The 19,527-nt window shown below is 40.8% G+C and overlaps 1 protein-coding gene across 1 annotated transcript in view; it reads right to left on the reverse strand.

The window, feature by feature from the left end:
* The window catches only part of SEC31B (SEC31 homolog B, COPII coat complex component), a 1,631,704-nt gene that overhangs the window by 146,458 nt on the left and 1,465,719 nt on the right, over positions 1-19,527 (reverse strand). The window contains exon 27 of the mRNA XM_044055612.1: positions 726-764. Coding sequence (XP_043911547.1) covers positions 726-764 — 39 coding nt within the window. The remainder of the gene's footprint in view (positions 1-725; positions 765-19,527) is intronic.

The raw sequence follows: 19,527 nt of genomic DNA on the forward strand, positions 1-19,527 counted from the left end.
TTTAAAATGTTTCCTAAAGATGCCTTAAGAGACCTTAAAAAACGTGAATGTACAACAAATCTATGAGATAACAATGGACCTGCATGCAGTATGAGCTACTTACAGAATCTATTAAATTATTTGATTTGATTATCCAAATTACATCCACTGCCATAATGAAAAACAGTGAGGACCTAAAAAGCCATCTAAGTTCAAAGAACATGCAATGCAAGCAAGTAGCCAAAGAGCTTAGAGCATTAAGCAGAATGTATAATACATAATTTTACTAATGGTTAATAAAATCTTAGTTCTGACTGGGGGGGGGGTCAAAAATGGTGGATATATAATGTAGCTCACATAAGGGAAGGAGAGTGGTCAGCTTCAGTGGGAGAGTAGAAGTGTCTAGGCATCCACCCCAAAAATATTTCAAAACTCCCAATAGGATGTCATAGGTTCATAGATTAGTATTAGGCGAACTGCCATTGTAGGCCATTTTACGCCTAGCCAGCTACCCCATTTGAGTATAAGGTAAACACCTTAACCATTATGCCAAGCTCAACAGCATATCTGATGTCAGAAGAGCTGACCAAAGGTAAGGAATGCTTAGTACCCAGAATATTTTACATCCCCTACAGGATCCAAAGAGCATGTGTAGTATCAAGATAGCTGGCCAGTCCAAACAATGTTTAAGAAATAAGCAAGCAGTAGCAGAAACCATTCATTAGAAGTGCACACACGCTAAATACCTGTGAGATCACAGTGGGTTTCAGGCCAAGGAATGAACCCTGAAAAAGCAAGATGGTAAATATGCTATGAAACTTTTAAGTAAGTGCTACTAATAGTGTACAGTATTGAGTGCTATATGTGTAATGTCTACATAAAAAATTTGCATCTTTACAAACTTCCAAACAGTATACCTTGTGACCGAGAGCAATACATTCACTCTGAAGACTGCAATCCTACTTTGCTGGAGTTAAATAATAATTACACAGGAAGTCATATGAAGATTCACCGTATGTTCTGTACACAAAACTGAGCTGCATTTGTATATAATGATCTCTTTTGGGGAACTTTATGAATACAAACAAAAAACAAGGACCAGCATACAAGGCACCTTTGAATAAACATGAATTACTTTAATAAAAGTATATTGGTTCTTTTAACAGACCGGTTTCGGCTAAATCAATATAAAGCCTTCATCAGTGTTAAAGATTCACAGAAAAAATAACCCGTTTTATAAATGAGTGAGTTAACCATGTGATTGATTACAAATGCTCATTAAGACCTGGCTTAAAGAGACCACCAAGTTTAATAATCCATTTTTTCTCCATGGAATTCAGTAGTTCATGCCAACCTAATTTGTTGTTTCTGGGTCTATTTATTTTGTCAATAATGGTGAAACTGAAACATGCATTTCTGTGTATTAATGAATGCTTATAGAGGGCATTGGTTTCTCTCTTGTTTTTAATGTCACTGAGGTGTTCAGATATTCTAAATTTCAAGGTTCTTGAAGTTTGACCAATGTAAAATGCAGGACAATTGCACTTGGCCAAATATATTACCCAGTCCGAGGAACAGTTGGCAAAAAATTTTATATTATAAACCTTGGGGGTGTTTTGACTACTAAAACTTTTTGTTTCAAGTAACTTGGCACAACTAAATTCCAAACCACCCAGACTCATCACTACATATGGACGCAATACTAACATATTAATCAATACTGTTCAGCAAAACTGGAATATATTAACATGTGACCCGAAACTCGATGAAATACTTGGTGACAGATGCCTGTTTTCTTTCCGCAAAGGCAGAAATTTATCTGCTTTTTTTAATCATTTCAAACATTTGCAAGCCACGAGCACCAACACTATCCAAACCACACTATCAGGTGAACCTCTAATTGGATGCTTTCCTTGCGGACACTGCACGCATTGTGCCAAGTTACTTAAAACAAAAAGTTTTAGTAGTCAAAACACCCCTGAGGTTTATAATATAAACATTTTTGCCAACTGTTCCTCGGACTGGGTAATATATTTGGCCAAGTGCAATTGTCCTGCATTTTACATTGGTCAAACATCAAGACCCTTGAAATTTAGAATATCTGAACACCTCAGTGACATTAAAAACAAGAGAGAACCAATGCCCTCTATAAGCATTCATTAATGAAATGCATGTTTCAGTTTCACCATTATTGACAAAATAAATAGACCCAGAAACAACAAATTAGGTTGGCATGAACTACTGAATTCCATGGAGAAAAAATGGATTATTAAACTTGGTGGTCTCTTTAAGCCAGGTCTTAATGAGCAGTTGTAATCAATCACATGGTTAACTCACTCATTTATAAAATGGGTTCTTTTTTCTGTGAATCTTTAACATTGATGAAGGCTTTGTATTGATTTAGCTGAAACCGGTCTGTTAAAAGAAACAATATACTTTTATTAAAGTAATTCATGTTTATTCAAAGGTGCCTTGTATGCTGGTCCTTGTTTTTTGTTTGGATTGCCATTTGTCTTTGAACCTTGCAGCTGCCGTACTTGCAGAGGTTGTACTACTTTCGGAACTTTATGAATGCAACCACAAACTCTTAAGCATAATCTACATAATGCAGATGAAAGCATTTAAGCTTTACAAATAAATGCAAAAAGGGGCACACAACTTATTGTAAGTCACCTCCAGAGGAGTAGTGGACTTGCTTTCAAACATTACCTCATAAATTATAGTCATGGTCATCAAACTGCAAGATATGAAGTCTTGGAATGAGTAATGGAGAATTTAGTTGTTTACATTTAACCCATCATTAATAGGTCAAGATGGATGGTCATACATTTTAGTTTTTTACTGTTGAAAGGCAAGGGACTTTACTTGCTTATTTTTTTTCTTACTTGCTAATTTCTATTACTTCTCTATTCAGTTTATGTATTTGGTGTTTTAAAGTGTGGTTCAGTTAAGAAAGAGAAAAATACTTGCATGTAAATGAAACAGATTTTCTAAGGATTTTTTTGAACAGTGTTGAGGAAGAGCTATGAGAGGAAGTTTTAAATGCTGTCCATCAGAAAGGTGAATTACACAAGAAGCACTGATTGCAGTTCAGTCAAAACTTAAAAGGTAAAGGGTATCCAGGTGATTTGGCCAGCTGCAGACGACATCTTATAATAAAGATGCAAACACTTTGCTATGGTTTTATCTGCAAGAATCAAAGAAAAGCTCCCAAAGATGGTGGAAGATAGTAGGACGGACCTGATAAAAACAAAATCATCAAATGATCACTGGAGTTTTTACCGAACTTTGTAGCATAGGTAGAAAAGGGAAATGAGGAAAATACAGGTGTGATACTAACAGACTATCAGAAATTTGTGTTTGCTCTGTAAATTGGGAAGTTCTAACTAAGCTCCTTAGACACAGTGTTGGAAAGAGAAGGTTTTTCTAGGAGTGTTGGTACTTTACAAAGACCCTGACATAACAATCATGGTAGATGCAGGGATATCAGAGCAGGTGACTTTCGGGAAATGAATGAAACATAGATACCTCCTTCCTGCATTGCCTATTTTTAATAGTAATAGAAAAGATGGTCTAGAGAATATGGATATTTTAGGCAGCTGAGAGAAGAATGTTAGCTGCGTCGGTATGACAACTATATACTTTTACTAGATGATGTACAAAGGATGTTACTGGGGGCGTCTGAATTGCTCCAAAATTTTGGGAAGTGTTTGGGCCAAGATTTCAGTACAGTACATCCTTGCTTATTATGGAAGGAAAAGGGAGCAGGATGAACTAAGTGTTATCTTTGTCAGAGGGAGAACCTAGGAGTAAACCTATTCCTGTAATGGAGATAAAGGAAGGGAGCTGAACACACCAAATACATGTTACATCTGACAAGTGTTAAGAGAGAAAGTCAACACCTTAATGTAATTAATCTTGCTGCCTAACATATTAATTATGTCATTTGCACTTTAGCTCTTAAATTTAAGCCTCAGTCCCAGGAGTGGGTAATGGTGAAATTGCAGAAGATTTATGACAGTTTTTTTTTTTTTGACATTATACATGAGTACAGCCAGGATTATGATAATTACAAATATAAGAGCTGGAATATGACTGATTTTAGAAGATACACTGTTGCAGACAACATCATATGAAGGCTAAAGACTCTAGAGAACATCTGGTTAAGGTGGGTAGAGTAGAAAGATGAAAAGGAAAGGCAATGAGTGATGAAGAAGGCTGAGAAAAGAAGAAAGTAAAGTAAGGAGATTAGATACAAAATTATTACAAATATTAAAGATTTGTTGGGTATATTTAGTAAAAACATCTGGTAACATAGTACAGAAGTGGTGTAAAGGGAGCTCCAGTTTGTGGAAGACTTGCTTGTAACAGAGTGGGGGAATATGTGGGCTTTCAGGCTGTACAACAAAAATACAGGCTGACAGTTTGCAGGCTGTTGTGAAATTTGAAAAGGAAAAGTGCTATATGTAACTTGTTTGTGTTGCACTCAAATACAAAAATGCAGTAACTGTGCTTTTGGCAATGATCTGGGAAGGGACTGAAACATCACTGGATTAAGGAATGTTTTGAATGCAGAACACATGAAATTTGAGAAGATGGATGGCAAGCAGTAGAGTTTAAGAAAAGTTGTTCTGGTTTCTGATTTAAAAATGAAACTGATACAAAGCTGATACAGAAACCCTAAAGGGTGGTGAGACAGTGTGGAAAGGAAGAAGCTAATACTTTCCATATGTAGTGGGAATGTTAGAAAGTGAAAACGTTATGTGAGGCATGAAGTATACATTGGTCTGTGGTTAATGAGAGAGAGAGAGAGAGAGAAGGGTGAACAGTTGGTTGCTCTGTCTCTTTGCGATCAAAGAAGGTTTTAATCAGTGGGAGTGGAAAAAGTGGAAACAGTTCACAGTAGGTTTAATAAAATAAGAGGACAGATAGAAGCTAGAAAGTAAAAGAAGGTGATTTGTCTAAATGGACAAGATAATCCAGTGTGTGGGTTTAGAAGGCTGGACTAAGAAAATTGTGAAAATTGGGATATCTGAGTAGATAGGACAGACGTATGAAGAATTAGCAATGAAGATATGGAAGGGGACTGGTCAGTTATACTAAATTAATGGGATTTCGTGCAGATGATTGTACAAAACAGATATGCATTTTGGTGTGTTGAGGTAATAAAGTTCTCTAGTCCTAGCCTGGTGGTGGATAATGCTAGGACTAACTTGAGGGGTCTGCCGGCAAAGCCAGATACTACTTCTCTGATTTGTTAACATTTAGATAAGCCGAAATATGTGAGTTAGGTAGCCGTTTGCAGAAATCAAACAGCTTAGAAGAAAATCTTTGGGGGAGCTGAGGCTCTGATGAAAACCCAGGGTAATTTTAGAAAGAATCAGACTACTAGGAAAACAAATCCTGTTATTTTGTTAGCCTGCTGCTTTGTTATGGAAAAATTATAAAAACAGTGGAGTTTGCCAAAACTGTGTAAGAACTTTGTAGAAGTTTCAGAATTTTTTCTTGAAAAGGCATAAAGTGAGTAACCTGCTATTTGTACATTTATGTTGCTCTGTGAACTTTGGAAGACAAATGCAAAAAAAAAAATAAATAAATAAATAAAAAAACATGGCAATCATTTTCTTTGTCACCTTGCCTCAACAGATACATAAAGAATGTTACTGAGGCTGACTATCACCACAATCTAGCTGAAATGACAGAATGTTTAATGATTCAAGCAAGAAGACAGAAACTTAAAAAAGGACCGCTTTCTTTTCCTACAAGAGTGCACAAAAAAGAAGTTGTATACTTACCATAACGTTCCATCTGTGTTGTCCATTTTCATTCCTCCTCATCTGTTGGGTTTGGAGCCGAGCCTTGGATTCGCCTCAGCCATTACTAAAGCTCATGGTAACCAAAAAGCTCTCGAGCTTCTCCCTTACCCATAGTGCACACCAACTCCTAATATACCTAGGTTCATAGGACGATACTAGGCTATTGGCATAGAGGCCCTTATAACCTTATGCAAGAATTTCACCCATGTTCCCACAAAGTCAGCACCTGTTTCTCCTGTCCAGCAAGGACACAGGTGGGATCCCAGGGGTGTATTTTCTGTTTCCCATCCAGTCATCCAGGTTCCTCTTAAAGAGGGCTAGGGAGGTACTTTGCTTCATATGGAGAGGGAGTCTATTCCACAGATGGGGGAGTCTTTGGGACACAAATCTATCCCACCAACAAGTTCTAACAATGTCACAGACCAGGTTGATGCTTTGCATGCGGGTTGTGCGAGTGGAGTTTGACTTACGGATATACAGTAACTCCATCAAGGCTGGGTCTGAGATGGCCTTGTATTCCAGACACAGGTCACCTCTGAGCAGTCTGTACAAGACTGAGTACAGGGACAGGGTATTTAGCCTATCTGTACAGGATAGGTGTTTGAGACCCTGGCTTTTCCAGGTAAGGAATCTCTGTGGTCTCTACAGCTGCTGCATGTGCTTGGCAAGGTACATGCTGAAGGAGGCATTGTACTCAATAAAAGGTCTGATAAGGGAGGAGTACAGGGATGTTACAATCTCCTTGTTCCTGAATGAAGTACCCTTACTTATGAGATGGTCCATGTAGAAATCCTTCCGTACAACAGAGGCAACATGGTGGTTAAAAGTCAGGTTGCTATCAACCTGCATGCCCAAGTCCCTCATGACTTACTGCATGCTTAGTCCGTTGTTATTAATGGGGATACCATTTTCTTCAAAGGGGCTAATGATGCATTTCTTGGCATTCGGTTTGAGGCCATGCTTCTGGCACCAGTCATTAGTTTGGGTAAGGCCCTCTTGGAAGGTGTTCACATTACTACGGGAATTTAAGATAGTGCCCAGACTGCAGTCATCTGCTAACTTGGTCAGCCACAGGCCACTGGTTTTGGCTTGCACCTAAGAAAAGTATATCCCAAAAAGAAGGAGCCCCAAGGCTAATCCTTGGGGTATGCCACTTATTACAGGTCTACTACTAGAGGTACCTTCCCCTATTTTGACTGAGTGGGTTCCATCAGTGAGCTAGTTAGCTACCCATCTGGTAAAATACAGACTAATGCCTAGCTAGGAGAGTTTATGTATTATACCTGAGTGAGGGAATAGTGTCAAAGGCTTTGGCTATGTCAAGGTACTTGGTATGCACAGTCTTTCCTTCGTCCATGGCTTTGGTGACTGTTTTGAAGAAGTCGACCAAGTTTAACAGGCATGATCTCCCTTTGGCAAAGCCAAACTGTGTGAGGTCAAGCGTTTGGAGGTTGCCAAAGTCCTTGTTTATAAGGTCCATGATAATGCATTCCATGGCCTTGCAGATCAGGCTAGTTAGGCTGATGGGCCTATAACTGCCTGGGTCGGTGGATTCTCCACCTTTGTGTAGAGGGATGACAGTGGCAGTCCAACATTCAGCTGGGATGAAGCCGGTGCTCAGGCTTTGGTTGAATAGCATGCCTAATGGTGCTGAGAGCCCATGCCTGAGTTCATGTAGGATGCAGCCAGGGATGTTGTCTGGTCCCATGGAGGCTGTATTTTTTTACTTTGAGAGGGCATTAAAGATCTTCTCCCTGGTGATGAGGGAGGCGGGGGCAGGTGCTGGGGGGTGTCCTGGTTTACTGATTGGGGGACGGGGGGGTGAGGTTTTCACTGAACCTGTCTGCTTGCAGGTTGGCTATTATCTACAGAGTTTATGTATGTGATGTTCTTGACCACCAATTCAAGGCAGATTTGGGTGTTACCTTTAGGATTGCAGACGTATGTGAAGAAGGCCTTGTGACTGTCCTTAGTGGATGTGGCCAATTTGGACTCAAAGTTAACCTTACAGGATTTCACCAGTGACCTTAATTGCTTGTTCAAAGAAGAGATCGCTTCCAACTTGGCACCTGCTCCTCCTTGGACCTGGACTGCAGTTTTTTCCTTCTGTTATAGAGTTTGTTTATTGCTGTTATCCACCAGACAGGTTTACTCTTCCTTGAGGAAGATGATTTGGTCCTATCAGGTAGTGCTATGTCAATGCAGCTATGTAGGTGCTCACACAGTTTTTTGGTCTAGGTTTGGACATTAGTGCTAGTTCCAACTGAAGGGATAGTGGGTGTGAAGCTGCTTATACCTGCTCTCAGGAGATTGTAGTCAGCTTTGAAAAATTTTTTTTTTGTTTGACCCTGGCAAGGGGCGGCAGGGGAGATGGTGACTTTGAAAGTGATCATAGGAAGTTACTAGGCTAATGTCCCTGAGGGCCCTGACAGTGAGGGGCGAAGGTGGAACCCCTGGGACAAATTTGTGGTTTCCCATCCACTCATCAATGTTGCGCTTGAAGAGGGTCAACAAGGTACTCTGTTTAACATGTATGGGAAGTCTATTTCAGAGATGGGGCAGCCTCTGGGAGACCAACCTGCTTCTCCAGCAGGTTTTGCTGATGTTGCACATTGGACTTGGGCCTTTTGAGCGGTAATGCGCAAGGAGTTAGACTTGCGGATAGGGAGCATCTGTAGTAGGGCAGGGTCTGACATGCCTTGTAGGAGAGACACAGATCACCTCTGAGCAATCTGTGCAATACTAAGCAGAGTGCTAGTGATTTTAGCCTGTCCACATAAGACAGGTGTTGGGAAGCCATGGATTCTCTTTGTGAGGTATTTATGTGGTCTTTCCAGTTGGTGCAGGTGTTTGGAGAGGTACATACCAAACGGGGGGTTATACTCAATTATAGGCCTAATGAGGGGAAGTACAGAGAGGTAATAACCTCCTTTTTTCTGGATGCAATCCCTTTACTTACGAGGTCAATCAAGTAAAAGGCTTTTCTAACCACTGCCGCTAGATGATGGTCAAATGAGAGATTGTTTTCAACCTGAGTACCCAGGTCTCTCACCACAGGTTGTGTGCTAAGGGGGTTGCTATTGATGTGCTAATCAGTAGGGGCCATATTTTTTGATAAATGGTATGATAATACATGTTTTTACGTTTAACTTAAGGTCATGGCATTGGCACCAGTCATTTGATGCTGAGAGACCCCCTTGCAGTATATTAACATCATTTGAGGAGTCAATGACAGCACCCAGCGTACAGCGATCCACAAACTTGGTCAGCCACAGGCCCTTTTTGTCTTTGCCTAGACCTCCGAGATGTAGATGCCAAACAGCAGAGGTCCCAGGACAGATCTCTGAGAACATCACTAGTGATAGGTCTGCTGTCGGAGGTGGTGGCACCTATTTTGACTTTGTGGGTCCTGTTAGTGAGCCAGCTGGTCACCCACCTGACGAGACAGGGATTTACACCAGATTGAGTTAGCTTTTTGATGATACCAGAGTGGGGGATTATGTCAAAGCCCTTGGCTAAGTCAAGGTAAGCTGTATGCATTGACATTCCCTCAGCTAGGGCCTCGGTGACAGTCTCAAAGAAGTCAACCAGGTTCAACAGGCAAGATTTGCCGTGACGAACCCAAACTGGGAGGGGTCAAGTGCTTAGAGATTGCCAATTTATTTATACTTGTTTATGAGAGCCATAATAATACGCTCTATGGCTTTACAGATCAGACTTGTCAAGCTAATGGAGTGATAGTTTCCTGGGTCAATAGTGGTGCCACTTTTGTGCAAGGGGATAACAATGGCAGTTCCCCACTCTGCTGGAATGAAGCCTGTAATTAGGCTGTGGTTGAATAGAGTGCTCAATGGCAAAGCTAGTTCTTGCTGGAGATGGTGCATAATACAGCCTGGGATACTATCAGGCTCCATGGAAGCTGTGTTCTTTGCCTTGGATAGGGCTTTTAACACTTGATCTACAGAGATGTGAGGTGCGGGACAAGTATTGGGGATGTCAAATGGGCCTTTGGGGGGGATAGGGGAGTGATGTTTGCTCTGAATGTATCAGCTAGCAGGTTGGCTAAGTCAACAGGATCAGTGTAAGTGGTACTGTTAAGTACTAATTCAGAACAAACCTGGGCTTTGCCATGGAGGTTCCTGATGTAGCTGAAGACAGCTTTGTGGTTTCATAACTGGCTTTCATAATTGACTTTGGAGGTTTTCACTAGTAATCTAATTTACTTGTTGAGGCCAAGGAGGGAGTTTTCCAATTTGGAATTTGTTCCTTTTTACCCTTGAACAACAGTGTCTTCCTTTTGTTGTAAAGCCTATTGATAGAGGATGTCCACCAGACAGGTCTGTGTTTCATTGAGGAGCAGGTTTTAGTTCTGTTGGGTATGGCTGAGTCCATGCAGTTGTACAGGTGTTTGTATACTGCACTGGCGTATTGTTCAGCATAGTTATCTACAATATTTGAGGGTGGTGGTGGTGTGAAGCTACTGATACCCTCTCTTAGGAGGTTGTAGTCAGCTTTTTAGAAGTTTTTTAGCCTGATTATGGCTTGGGGGGGGGGGTGGGATGGAAACTTTGAATGAGACAGACTGATGAACCAATCTCACCAGGGAAGAGCATACTATGGGAGTGGTGCAGTGGTCACCCATGTTGGTGAGAACCAAGTCCAGAATGTTATCTCCCCTTGTGGGGGATGAGATGAGCTTGTCAAGGAATCGGGTGAGTGCATTAGCGCAGGAATAGTTTACCCAGTCTATGGTGGGGTAGTTGAAGTCACCAAGGATCAGGGTGTTAGAGGGTATCTTGATGGAGTCGAGTAGGTCCAGGTAGGAGGAGTGGGTATCTTGAAGTCATGGAAGGGGGTCTACAGCTGGCTATAACTTGGATGGGTGTCTTGCCAACTCTCAGTTGCACTTGGAGTAATTCCACTGCACCACAGTCAGTTCTACTGACAAAGAGGAGAATGCCAGCACAAACACCATTCCAGCATGGATTCCAGGTTACTGATGTAGATGCATTTCTCGCCAGTAGAAGAATTATGTGCTAGGAGAAAAGGACTGTCCGTGAACATAAGGCAGTTGCTACACTGTCTCAGTATCCCCATGTCGACCAGGCTGGCAGGAGAAACTGATGGGAATTGTCCATAGTGTTCTGAATACTTGGTGGACTTATGGAGAGCGGGTTTTGATAAGGGTTTGTCCACAACAGTGTAGATCACAAAAACCTTAAATGTAAAATAACTGGCCTGAAGCTCAAGTGCTAAAACCAAAACTAAGATGATTAGAACAGCAGATAAATCTAAACAGGCTACTAACTAGCAAGCAGTAATAAATGCAGAATAAGAGCAGTTGAACACATAAGAGCACACACAACAGCAAAATAAGATAATAAAGTAGTTAGAACACAGTTACAGTAAGAGCAGCTGAATAAAGTGTAAAAAATGTTTTTATTTTGAGGGGAGGGTCAAGTGGAAAGGAAGGAGACAGAACAAGACTAAAAGACTATGAGGTTTGTCCTTCCCAAATGCTCTCTCTGTGCACAGTAGCTAGAACTGATGAGATGACACTGGTAGGCGTGTCTGAAATCAAAGAAGCAAGGGGGTAGTCCTTCTCAAAAGATCTCACTGTATTCAGTTGAGTGAGCAAATGAGATGGGTAAGGGAGGAGCATCCGAACACAAATTTACAGCAGGGGCGGACAATTCTAAAGCCACCAAGCTTAAGAATACAACAACACTAGGGAAGGAAGGTGGGAAACAAACTGAATGCAGATAATTTTGTTAACTATCACTGAAACAATGTTAGTGAAAAAATATACCTAAATTAGCTTGTATGTCAAGATGGTTGTAGATCGGTCACAGCCAGAGCACAAATACACAGAAATGCAACTATACCAGTACTATAACACAAAGGATAGACCCCCTCCAGGCTATTAGATAAAAACAAAACTTCAGAGAAGTAAAACAACCCCCCACTGAAACTGTCTGGCTTACAATTCTAGTGCTGAACTAGTCCTGACAAACAGCATGCAGAGACAGAGACCACAATATTCAATTAATATTCAGTGAAACAAATAACTAAATGCAGTACAGTTTTGTTAACTATCACTGAAACAATGCAACAAAGTATAATTAAATCAGCTTGTATGTCCAGATGGTTGTAGATCGGTCACAGACAGATCGCTTTATGGTCGGATCTTACCAAGGAGGATGACATTGTAGGGATGCTACAGTGGCTACTCATGTTGGTTAGCTCCAGGTCCAGGATATTTTCACCTCTCATGGGAGTACTGATCAGCTGATGCAATGCATTGGCACTGACGGAGTGAGTCAAGAAATCTCTGAGCATTTGTGTTTGGGCTAGAATAGGTCTTCAACTCTATGGTTAGGTAGTTAAAGTCACCCAGGATCAGGGTAGAGGGTTGAATCTTAATGAATTCAAGTAAGTCCAGATAGGTGGAGTGGGAGACCTGCATCATGGTTGGGAGTCTGTGGCTAGCTATGATTTGAATAGGTGCTTTGTCAACAGTTAACTGCACTTGGAGTGTCTCCTGTGCGTCATACTGTTTCACCAGCCTGGAGGTGTGTATGTCTTTGATAAATATTGAAACTCCACCTCCTTTGCATTTGTAGCCCTTTGTTTGGGGTCTGAAAGTATAGTAGGAAGAGTAACCTGTTAAGGTTGGGGTGCCCTCTCCACAGCTTTGAACCAGATTTCAGTGACTGCACAATTGTCAGCATTCTCCAAGACGAGGAATGCTTGCAATGAGTGCAGTTTCATGTCAAGACTCCTAGCGTTTAGCAGCATGACCTTTAAATTTAATTTAGAATTTTTCACATTGGCAATTTTGTCCACATGACTTGCCTGAAAAAGGCACTATATGGGTGGCAAGAGTCTTTGCCAGAAGCCTGAAGCCCAGGGTAGACAGATGAAGACCATCTCTGGCAAAGCATCGTGGTCTGTCAATCATGTCCTCCCAGGCTGTCAGGTACTGGATCCCCTTGGAATGACACCAGAAACTAAGCCAATTATTAAAGTCAATCATTTTCTGTTTGTATTGAGGCTTCATTCTGGGTGATGGTAGGATGCTGCTTAAGGCTAGGGACATACCTGCCTGGGACACATATTCAGTGAGCTCAGTCATGTCTCTCTTCATATAGTCCAGGGAGGTATGTCTCAAGTCATTCACACCAACATGGGCTATAACAGAGTCATAACAGTACCTGTTGATAAGAGACTTGACTGCGTGCATGATATGGCAGATTCTAGCACCTGACAAGCAAATTACTGTGACTTTCTCCTTGTCTAGCCTGGTGAGGGTCATGTGTGCGTCTCATGATAAAGTCTCCAATGACTAGTATGCTGGGTTTGTGGCTGGGCCTTTGAGGCTGTGAGACACAGGCATGTGTACTATGTGTGGTTCTTGGTGCTGTGGGTTGTGATGTGTGCGTGTGTTTTTGCCTCGGAGGTCTCTTTTGTTTAGGTATGTTTTTATTGAGAACTTAACTTCCGCATATGTAGGAGTGCGCTGTACATGTGTGGGTGGTGTTAGAGGTGTAGTGCTTGTGCAGACAACATTTTCAGTGCCAGATTTACTTGTTTGTGATTGAGACTGCAAGGATTTTATGTTCTTAATGCAATTGCATCTCTCACATATTGTGTTATTAGGTGGTAGTAGTAGAGGGATGTCCTTATACACGAGGCAGTTGCTACACTGTCTTAGGATGCCCACATGAACCAGACTAGCAGGAGAAACCATAGAAAATTGTCCGTCCATAGTTGTCAGAATCTGTGGAAGAGAGGTCAGGGATACTGGAGTGGGTAATATCTAAGGACAGTACCTATAGGTGTGAGTAGGGTTGGATAAAATCAATACAATAGCTCCAGGGGAGGGCAAAACTTACACAGGAGTGCTGGTAAGGGAAAAAAATTCAGCTGAGATAACCCTGCAAAGGGTTAAAACAGTTCACACTCAATTAAACAGTTTAACAATAAAAACAGTAAAAAAATGCAGTGCAGATGTAATGCAAGTTAATAAAACAGCACAGTTAATCAAATACAAGTGCAGTACAAGTCAAAATGAATTGAAAAATTGCACTTGGTTTTGTAGATTCTCTCAGCAGCTTTGAAATCAGCACAGGGTAGATGCAGAATGCTCACCACCTGGTAGCTCGATTAAAACAAGTACCACAAAACAAAAGTAAAATAGAAACACTAGAACTGACCAATCAACTCTTGTCCCTGAGCTCTTAGCTAAACACCCTATGCCAGACTAGTTCCAAACAATTCACTTACTCCCACTAAATGCAGGCAGGCCCCAGCCAACACAAGATGGCATAGCAGGAAACACACCTCAGATCGTTTTTGCTGATTTTACTAGAAAAATAGCTGTTAACATGCATCTATAAAGAGATACTTAAAAATGTATGTGCCCTATCAATCAAAAGGACAGTGGTGTCCTTATAAAATTTCATTCCTCCAGAAGTTAGTAAAAATAAAGGATGGGGGTTGATAGCCAGTAAGCTGAAGAATGAAAATGGACAACACAGATGGAACATTATGGTAAGTACAAAACTTCGTTATCTGATGCTGTCAATTTTCATTCTATCCTCAACTGTTGGGACAGAGTCCCCAGCTACTTAAAACCCCTGGTGGATGCTAAGGAAGGATATTCCAGAGCACAGTAGAACCAAAAGATGATCTACCCCTTGAGCCCAGATCTAATCTGTAATGAGTGATAAAAGCATGAGGATCTGCCCAAGCTGCTACTGCACAAATGCCATCCATGGAAAACCTGGACAGAAATACTGAAGTTGCTGCCATGTACTTAGTTGAATGGGCTCTTACAAGTCTAGTTAAGCTAAGACTCAATTTGTTATATATAAAAAATATACAATCAGCCAGCCATCTGGCTAAAGTTACTTTTGCTACTGGTTTGTCCAATTTCAAATTTGCAAAGGAAACCAACAATATATGTCTGTAGTTCTGATTCCTTTTGTCCTATGCAGATAAAAACGTAATTGTCTGTGAACATCCAATAAATGCAACATATATGCACCTTTGTTTGCAAATTTAGGAAAGAATACTGGCAAATTAATGGACTGAGTGATATTGGATTCTGACACCACCTTGGGAAGAAAAGATGCATTGGTTTGTAAGGTAACTCTATCCTTATGAAAAATTAAGCAGGGAGGTTTTGAAGAAAGGCTTGAATTTCTGAAACTTTTCTCACTGAGGTATTGGCTACTAAAAAGACCTTTTTCCAAGTAAGAAACTTAAGATCACATTTCTCTGCTGGTTCAAAAGGGGGCTGTATTAAAGCTTGCAGTACCAAATTCAGATCCCATGATGGAGTAGGATGTTTAAATGGTCTCAAAAGAAGAGTGCCTCTCAAAAATGCTTTGCACAGTTTAGCAGAGGCTATCTAATATGAAAACTAGATAGTGCTGCTAAGTGAACATTAATGGTAGAGGAGCTTGCCCCTTCTTTAAAAAGTAAAGCTAAAAATTCAAGTATGTTATGTATCAGAGCTGAGAAAGGATTTTGTTGTGCCCAGTAAACAAATCTTTTCCATTTACTTGAATAGACTTTACGTGTGAATGGTTTATGGGAAGATAAAAGGATATGCCGGACAGCTGAAGAGAGCATAGGTTGTCTGGCTATTAATGGAAATGGAGAAACCAAGCTGTAAAAGCTTGAGGTTTGAGATGTCTGGGTGAATCATGTCTGTCAGGTGAGAATAGAAGGTCTAGAATCTGGTCCAGAATTCAACGTTTGTAAATTAGATGAGGCCATGGGAAGGGGAACCAAATATGTCAAGGTCAGTAAAGTGCAATGAGGATGATTTTGCTCCTCAGCTTGGCAGCTCTTTGTAGAAATTTCGGAATTAATGGAATTGATGGATATGCATAAAGCAGACTAGGAGGCCAATTGTGAAACTGGGCATCCCTCAGTGATTCCCCCTGTAAAGGGAATAGGGCAAAGTAGCTGCTGCATTTGCTGTTTAGGGGAGAAGCAAAAAGATCGCAGCAAGGATGGCCCCATCTATGAAAGATCATTTCTGCCACTTTCCTGTTAAGGGACCACTCATGAGGTAGAAGAACTGATCAGCTCAACTTGTCTGCTATCATACTGGACTTTCCCAGAATGTGCATTACTATGAGAAAGCAGCTGTATGAGATCATCCATTGCCACACTGTGAATGCTGCTCGACACAAGGGGTATGATCTGGTCCCTCCTTGTTTGATGATGTAATAAACTACTGGCATATTGTCCATTTGAATTGCAATTGTCCCTGAAGGGAGAGCATCCTGGAATGCCTGCAATGTGCTAAAAGCACTGCTCTCATCTCTGGGACATTGATATGCAAGTTGGCTTGTTTGAGGGACTAAATGCCTTAGACTTTCTCCAGAAAATGCCTCCCCAACCCCAACTGTAAAGTGTCCATGGTCACTACAGCCTTGGGTTGAGGGAGAAAGAATGACTGACCTTGCAGAACCTGATCTGATTGAATAATATACCACCTGAGATTCCTCTTGCATGCCTGAGTGATTCTTATTTGTGTTGACATGCACTGATAAAGAATAGACCATTGTGTTGATAACATCCACTGAAGAATTCTCAGTATGAAATCTGGCTAGAGATATGAGGTTATTGCTGCTGACATTGACCCTAGAGCTTGAAGGACCAAATGGGCTGAAATGCTGGTACTGCAAGTTATTTTCCTGACCTGCAATTTGATAGTCTGTACCTTTGAGAGAGGAGGAGAAGCTATCATTGACTTCATGTTGCAAACTGCTATGAATTCCAAGATATGAGTTGACTGTAGGTGAGACTTGTTGTAACTTATGGTTATCCCCAGATGAGAACAAATCTGGAGTACCTAATTCTTGCCCTTAATAACAGGTGCCTGGTCAGGGAGGTAATGAGCCCAATCGTCCACATACGGAAACACCCAGAATCCTTGCAGTCTCAAGTGAGCTGTCACTACTGTCATACATTTGGTAAACACCCTGGGGGCGATGGTGAGGCCAAAGGGCACAGCTGTGAACTAGTACATAAAATACCATTTTCTTTAGAACTCTCAATCATAATTATATAACAGCAAATGTTCTAACAGATCACAGCTGCATTAACCCAGGCTATTTGGGTTACAGACTGCCAAAGTTATGATCAACTGACCTGCTTTTTCAAAAGCTTCTAGGTGCCTTCCTCATATACTACCTGCAGGGAGCTTGGGCAGTTACACACATAATGGGAGCTAGAGTGCCAAAAGCTTCAGAGCTTTCTTGCCCCAACAAGGAAGCCAACAGCCCTGAAAGGAAAACAGATGAGTAATTATATACAGGAGAGTATATAAAACCACACTCTTGAAATACAAAACAACTAGAGGAAAGGAGGCGGGAGGGAGAGAGGGCTTCCCTTAATTTAAACCACCTCAGACTAAACCTAGTATCTTCCTGTGAAATCTTAACAAAGCTACATTACAAGTGTGTATGCAAACTTGCCATAATAGTAAATGTTCTAATAGATCACAGCTGCAGTAACCTATGCTATTTGGGTTACAGCCTGCCAAAGATATGACCAACTGTCCAGCTTTTTCAAAAGTTTCTGGGTGCCTTCTTCATACACTAACTGCAGGGAGTTTGGGCAGTTAGAGTGCCAAAAGCTTCAGAGCTTTCTTGCCCAACAAGGAAGCCAATAGCCCTGAAAGGAAAAAAACATAAGTAGCTATATACATGAGGGCATATATTACCACACTCTTGCAATACAAAACAACTACAAGAAGCTGGGAACGGCTATTAAACTAGTGATCTGTTAGAACATCTACTGTTATCATAAGTTTACTTGTACAATTGGGGTCTATATTATATGAACGAAAGTTCATAAAAGCGAACGCTCTAATGAGCGAAACTCCTGGACATCAAGGTGCGTGTTGTGGGATCGCAGTACAGTGAAGATTGGAGTTTTTGCCCTTTCTTCACTGTAGTGCAATCTCAGAGTTGGAATAAATATTTAGCGGGGGAAAGTGTGCGGGGCACAGCCCCCCACAATATTGTTTTTTATGTCCGGGATTTTCGCTCATATGAACTTTCGTTCATATAATACAGACCCATACAATTGTACTATGCGCAATATTAGATCCCTGCTGTAGTAACATAAGCTACTTGGGTAGACTACCACAGCTTAGAAACAACAGTGGAGGAGGAAGAAATTAAGTACCCAGGAGTCAATGGAGAATGGTCCTAACTTCTCTAACAATCTTCTTAGCAGCTAGAATGGAGATGCCAGAAATTCTAGCACCACTAGCTAAAGTCATTTTCATAAGGGTCTTAAGCCATTGGCTCTCTAGAAGAATGTTAAGGGAGCTCAGCTGACTTCAAATGTGCAGATACTACAAAAGCAGACATCATGTGACTCCTGTGAACAAAACAAACAAGCTGTGTGGGAATCTTTATAAGGGATTTGTTCCACACAGACACTTTCCTTTCTCATAGACATATGTAATGACAAATTACAACTTTCTCAGAAAAATGGCAGGAAATTCCACAAAGGGATACTTATCTGCCCAAAAGATTGAACAAGCTAATCGATAAACCATTAAACAGATCATCTTCAACTGCAAGAAAGTTCTGAATTTTAGCACCCATACATCTGTTTTTATACCAGCATAACCTTAAGCTGCCTCAGACATATGGTGCATGTGGAAGGCACCAAAAAGCTTGTATATAATTGGCTGGACATCCGATCTTTGGTAGGATTCATCTCGTACATCTATATGCTAGTGCAATACTGACCTAATGATGATCATCAATGTGCTCAGGTTCTCTGAATGAAAATACTGCCGGTTTTCTGGATGTCACAGTAAAATGCTAGATGACTAATACTTTGTCTACTGGCATGCATGAGAAAGTAAATTTGAGTACCACTTTCTTGAACAGCTTAAGTGTGACCAAGAAAATGTATTTCAGAAAATTGTATATAGCCAATATATAAAAGTAAACAGAATTTGTGGGACAAAAGCCACTAAAAGAATGTAACAACAAGACTTACATTTCTAAACAGACATATCCAGGCAATCAGCTTCACAATGTGATTTTTATGCAGATGTAGTGACTACTACTTGTAATGGTATTAAGTTTATTACTCTGCAGTACCAGTTTTCATACCTTGCATATAACCTTCTTCATAACCAAAGGAATGTAATGCATTTAAATACTACAATGGCCCAGTGATATTGATGTGTAACTCAGAATGGTTTACAAGAAGGGTAGGACATTACACTGTGTGTGTGTGTGTGTGTGTGTGTGTGTGTGTGTGTGTGTGTGTGTGCGTGCCAAACAACTCCATCAGAGCATCAAAGAAAAATCCTCATATCACATTTCATATGATAATCATGAAAAAAAAATCAAGAACACATGACTCTAGTTATTCTCATTGGCTAGCCCTGAGCAGTTTCCTCCTTGTTAATATGGAAAATCCCACTGCAGTACATATGAGAACTAGAGCAGTGAAGACAGAACAAACTGGTGGCCAATGGGGGGAAAACTATTAGCTTATGAAGAGATAAGGGATCTAGAAACCAAAGGCAGATTTATATAAAAAAGGCAAGTTAAAGTTGGAGGAGAGGCAGACAACTGTTAAGACTTAGATAAAACCAGAGACTGACTACACAAAACAAATCTCAAAATGTTCTGATTTATTTGGCAAAGTATTGTTCACGCAATCATCCATTCTATAA

This window comes from Protopterus annectens, chromosome 14.part0 (assembly GCF_019279795.1).
Source record: "Protopterus annectens isolate FY-2018-M chromosome 14.part0, PAN1.0, whole genome shotgun sequence".
NCBI classification, from domain to species: Eukaryota; Metazoa; Chordata; order Ceratodontiformes; family Protopteridae; genus Protopterus; species Protopterus annectens.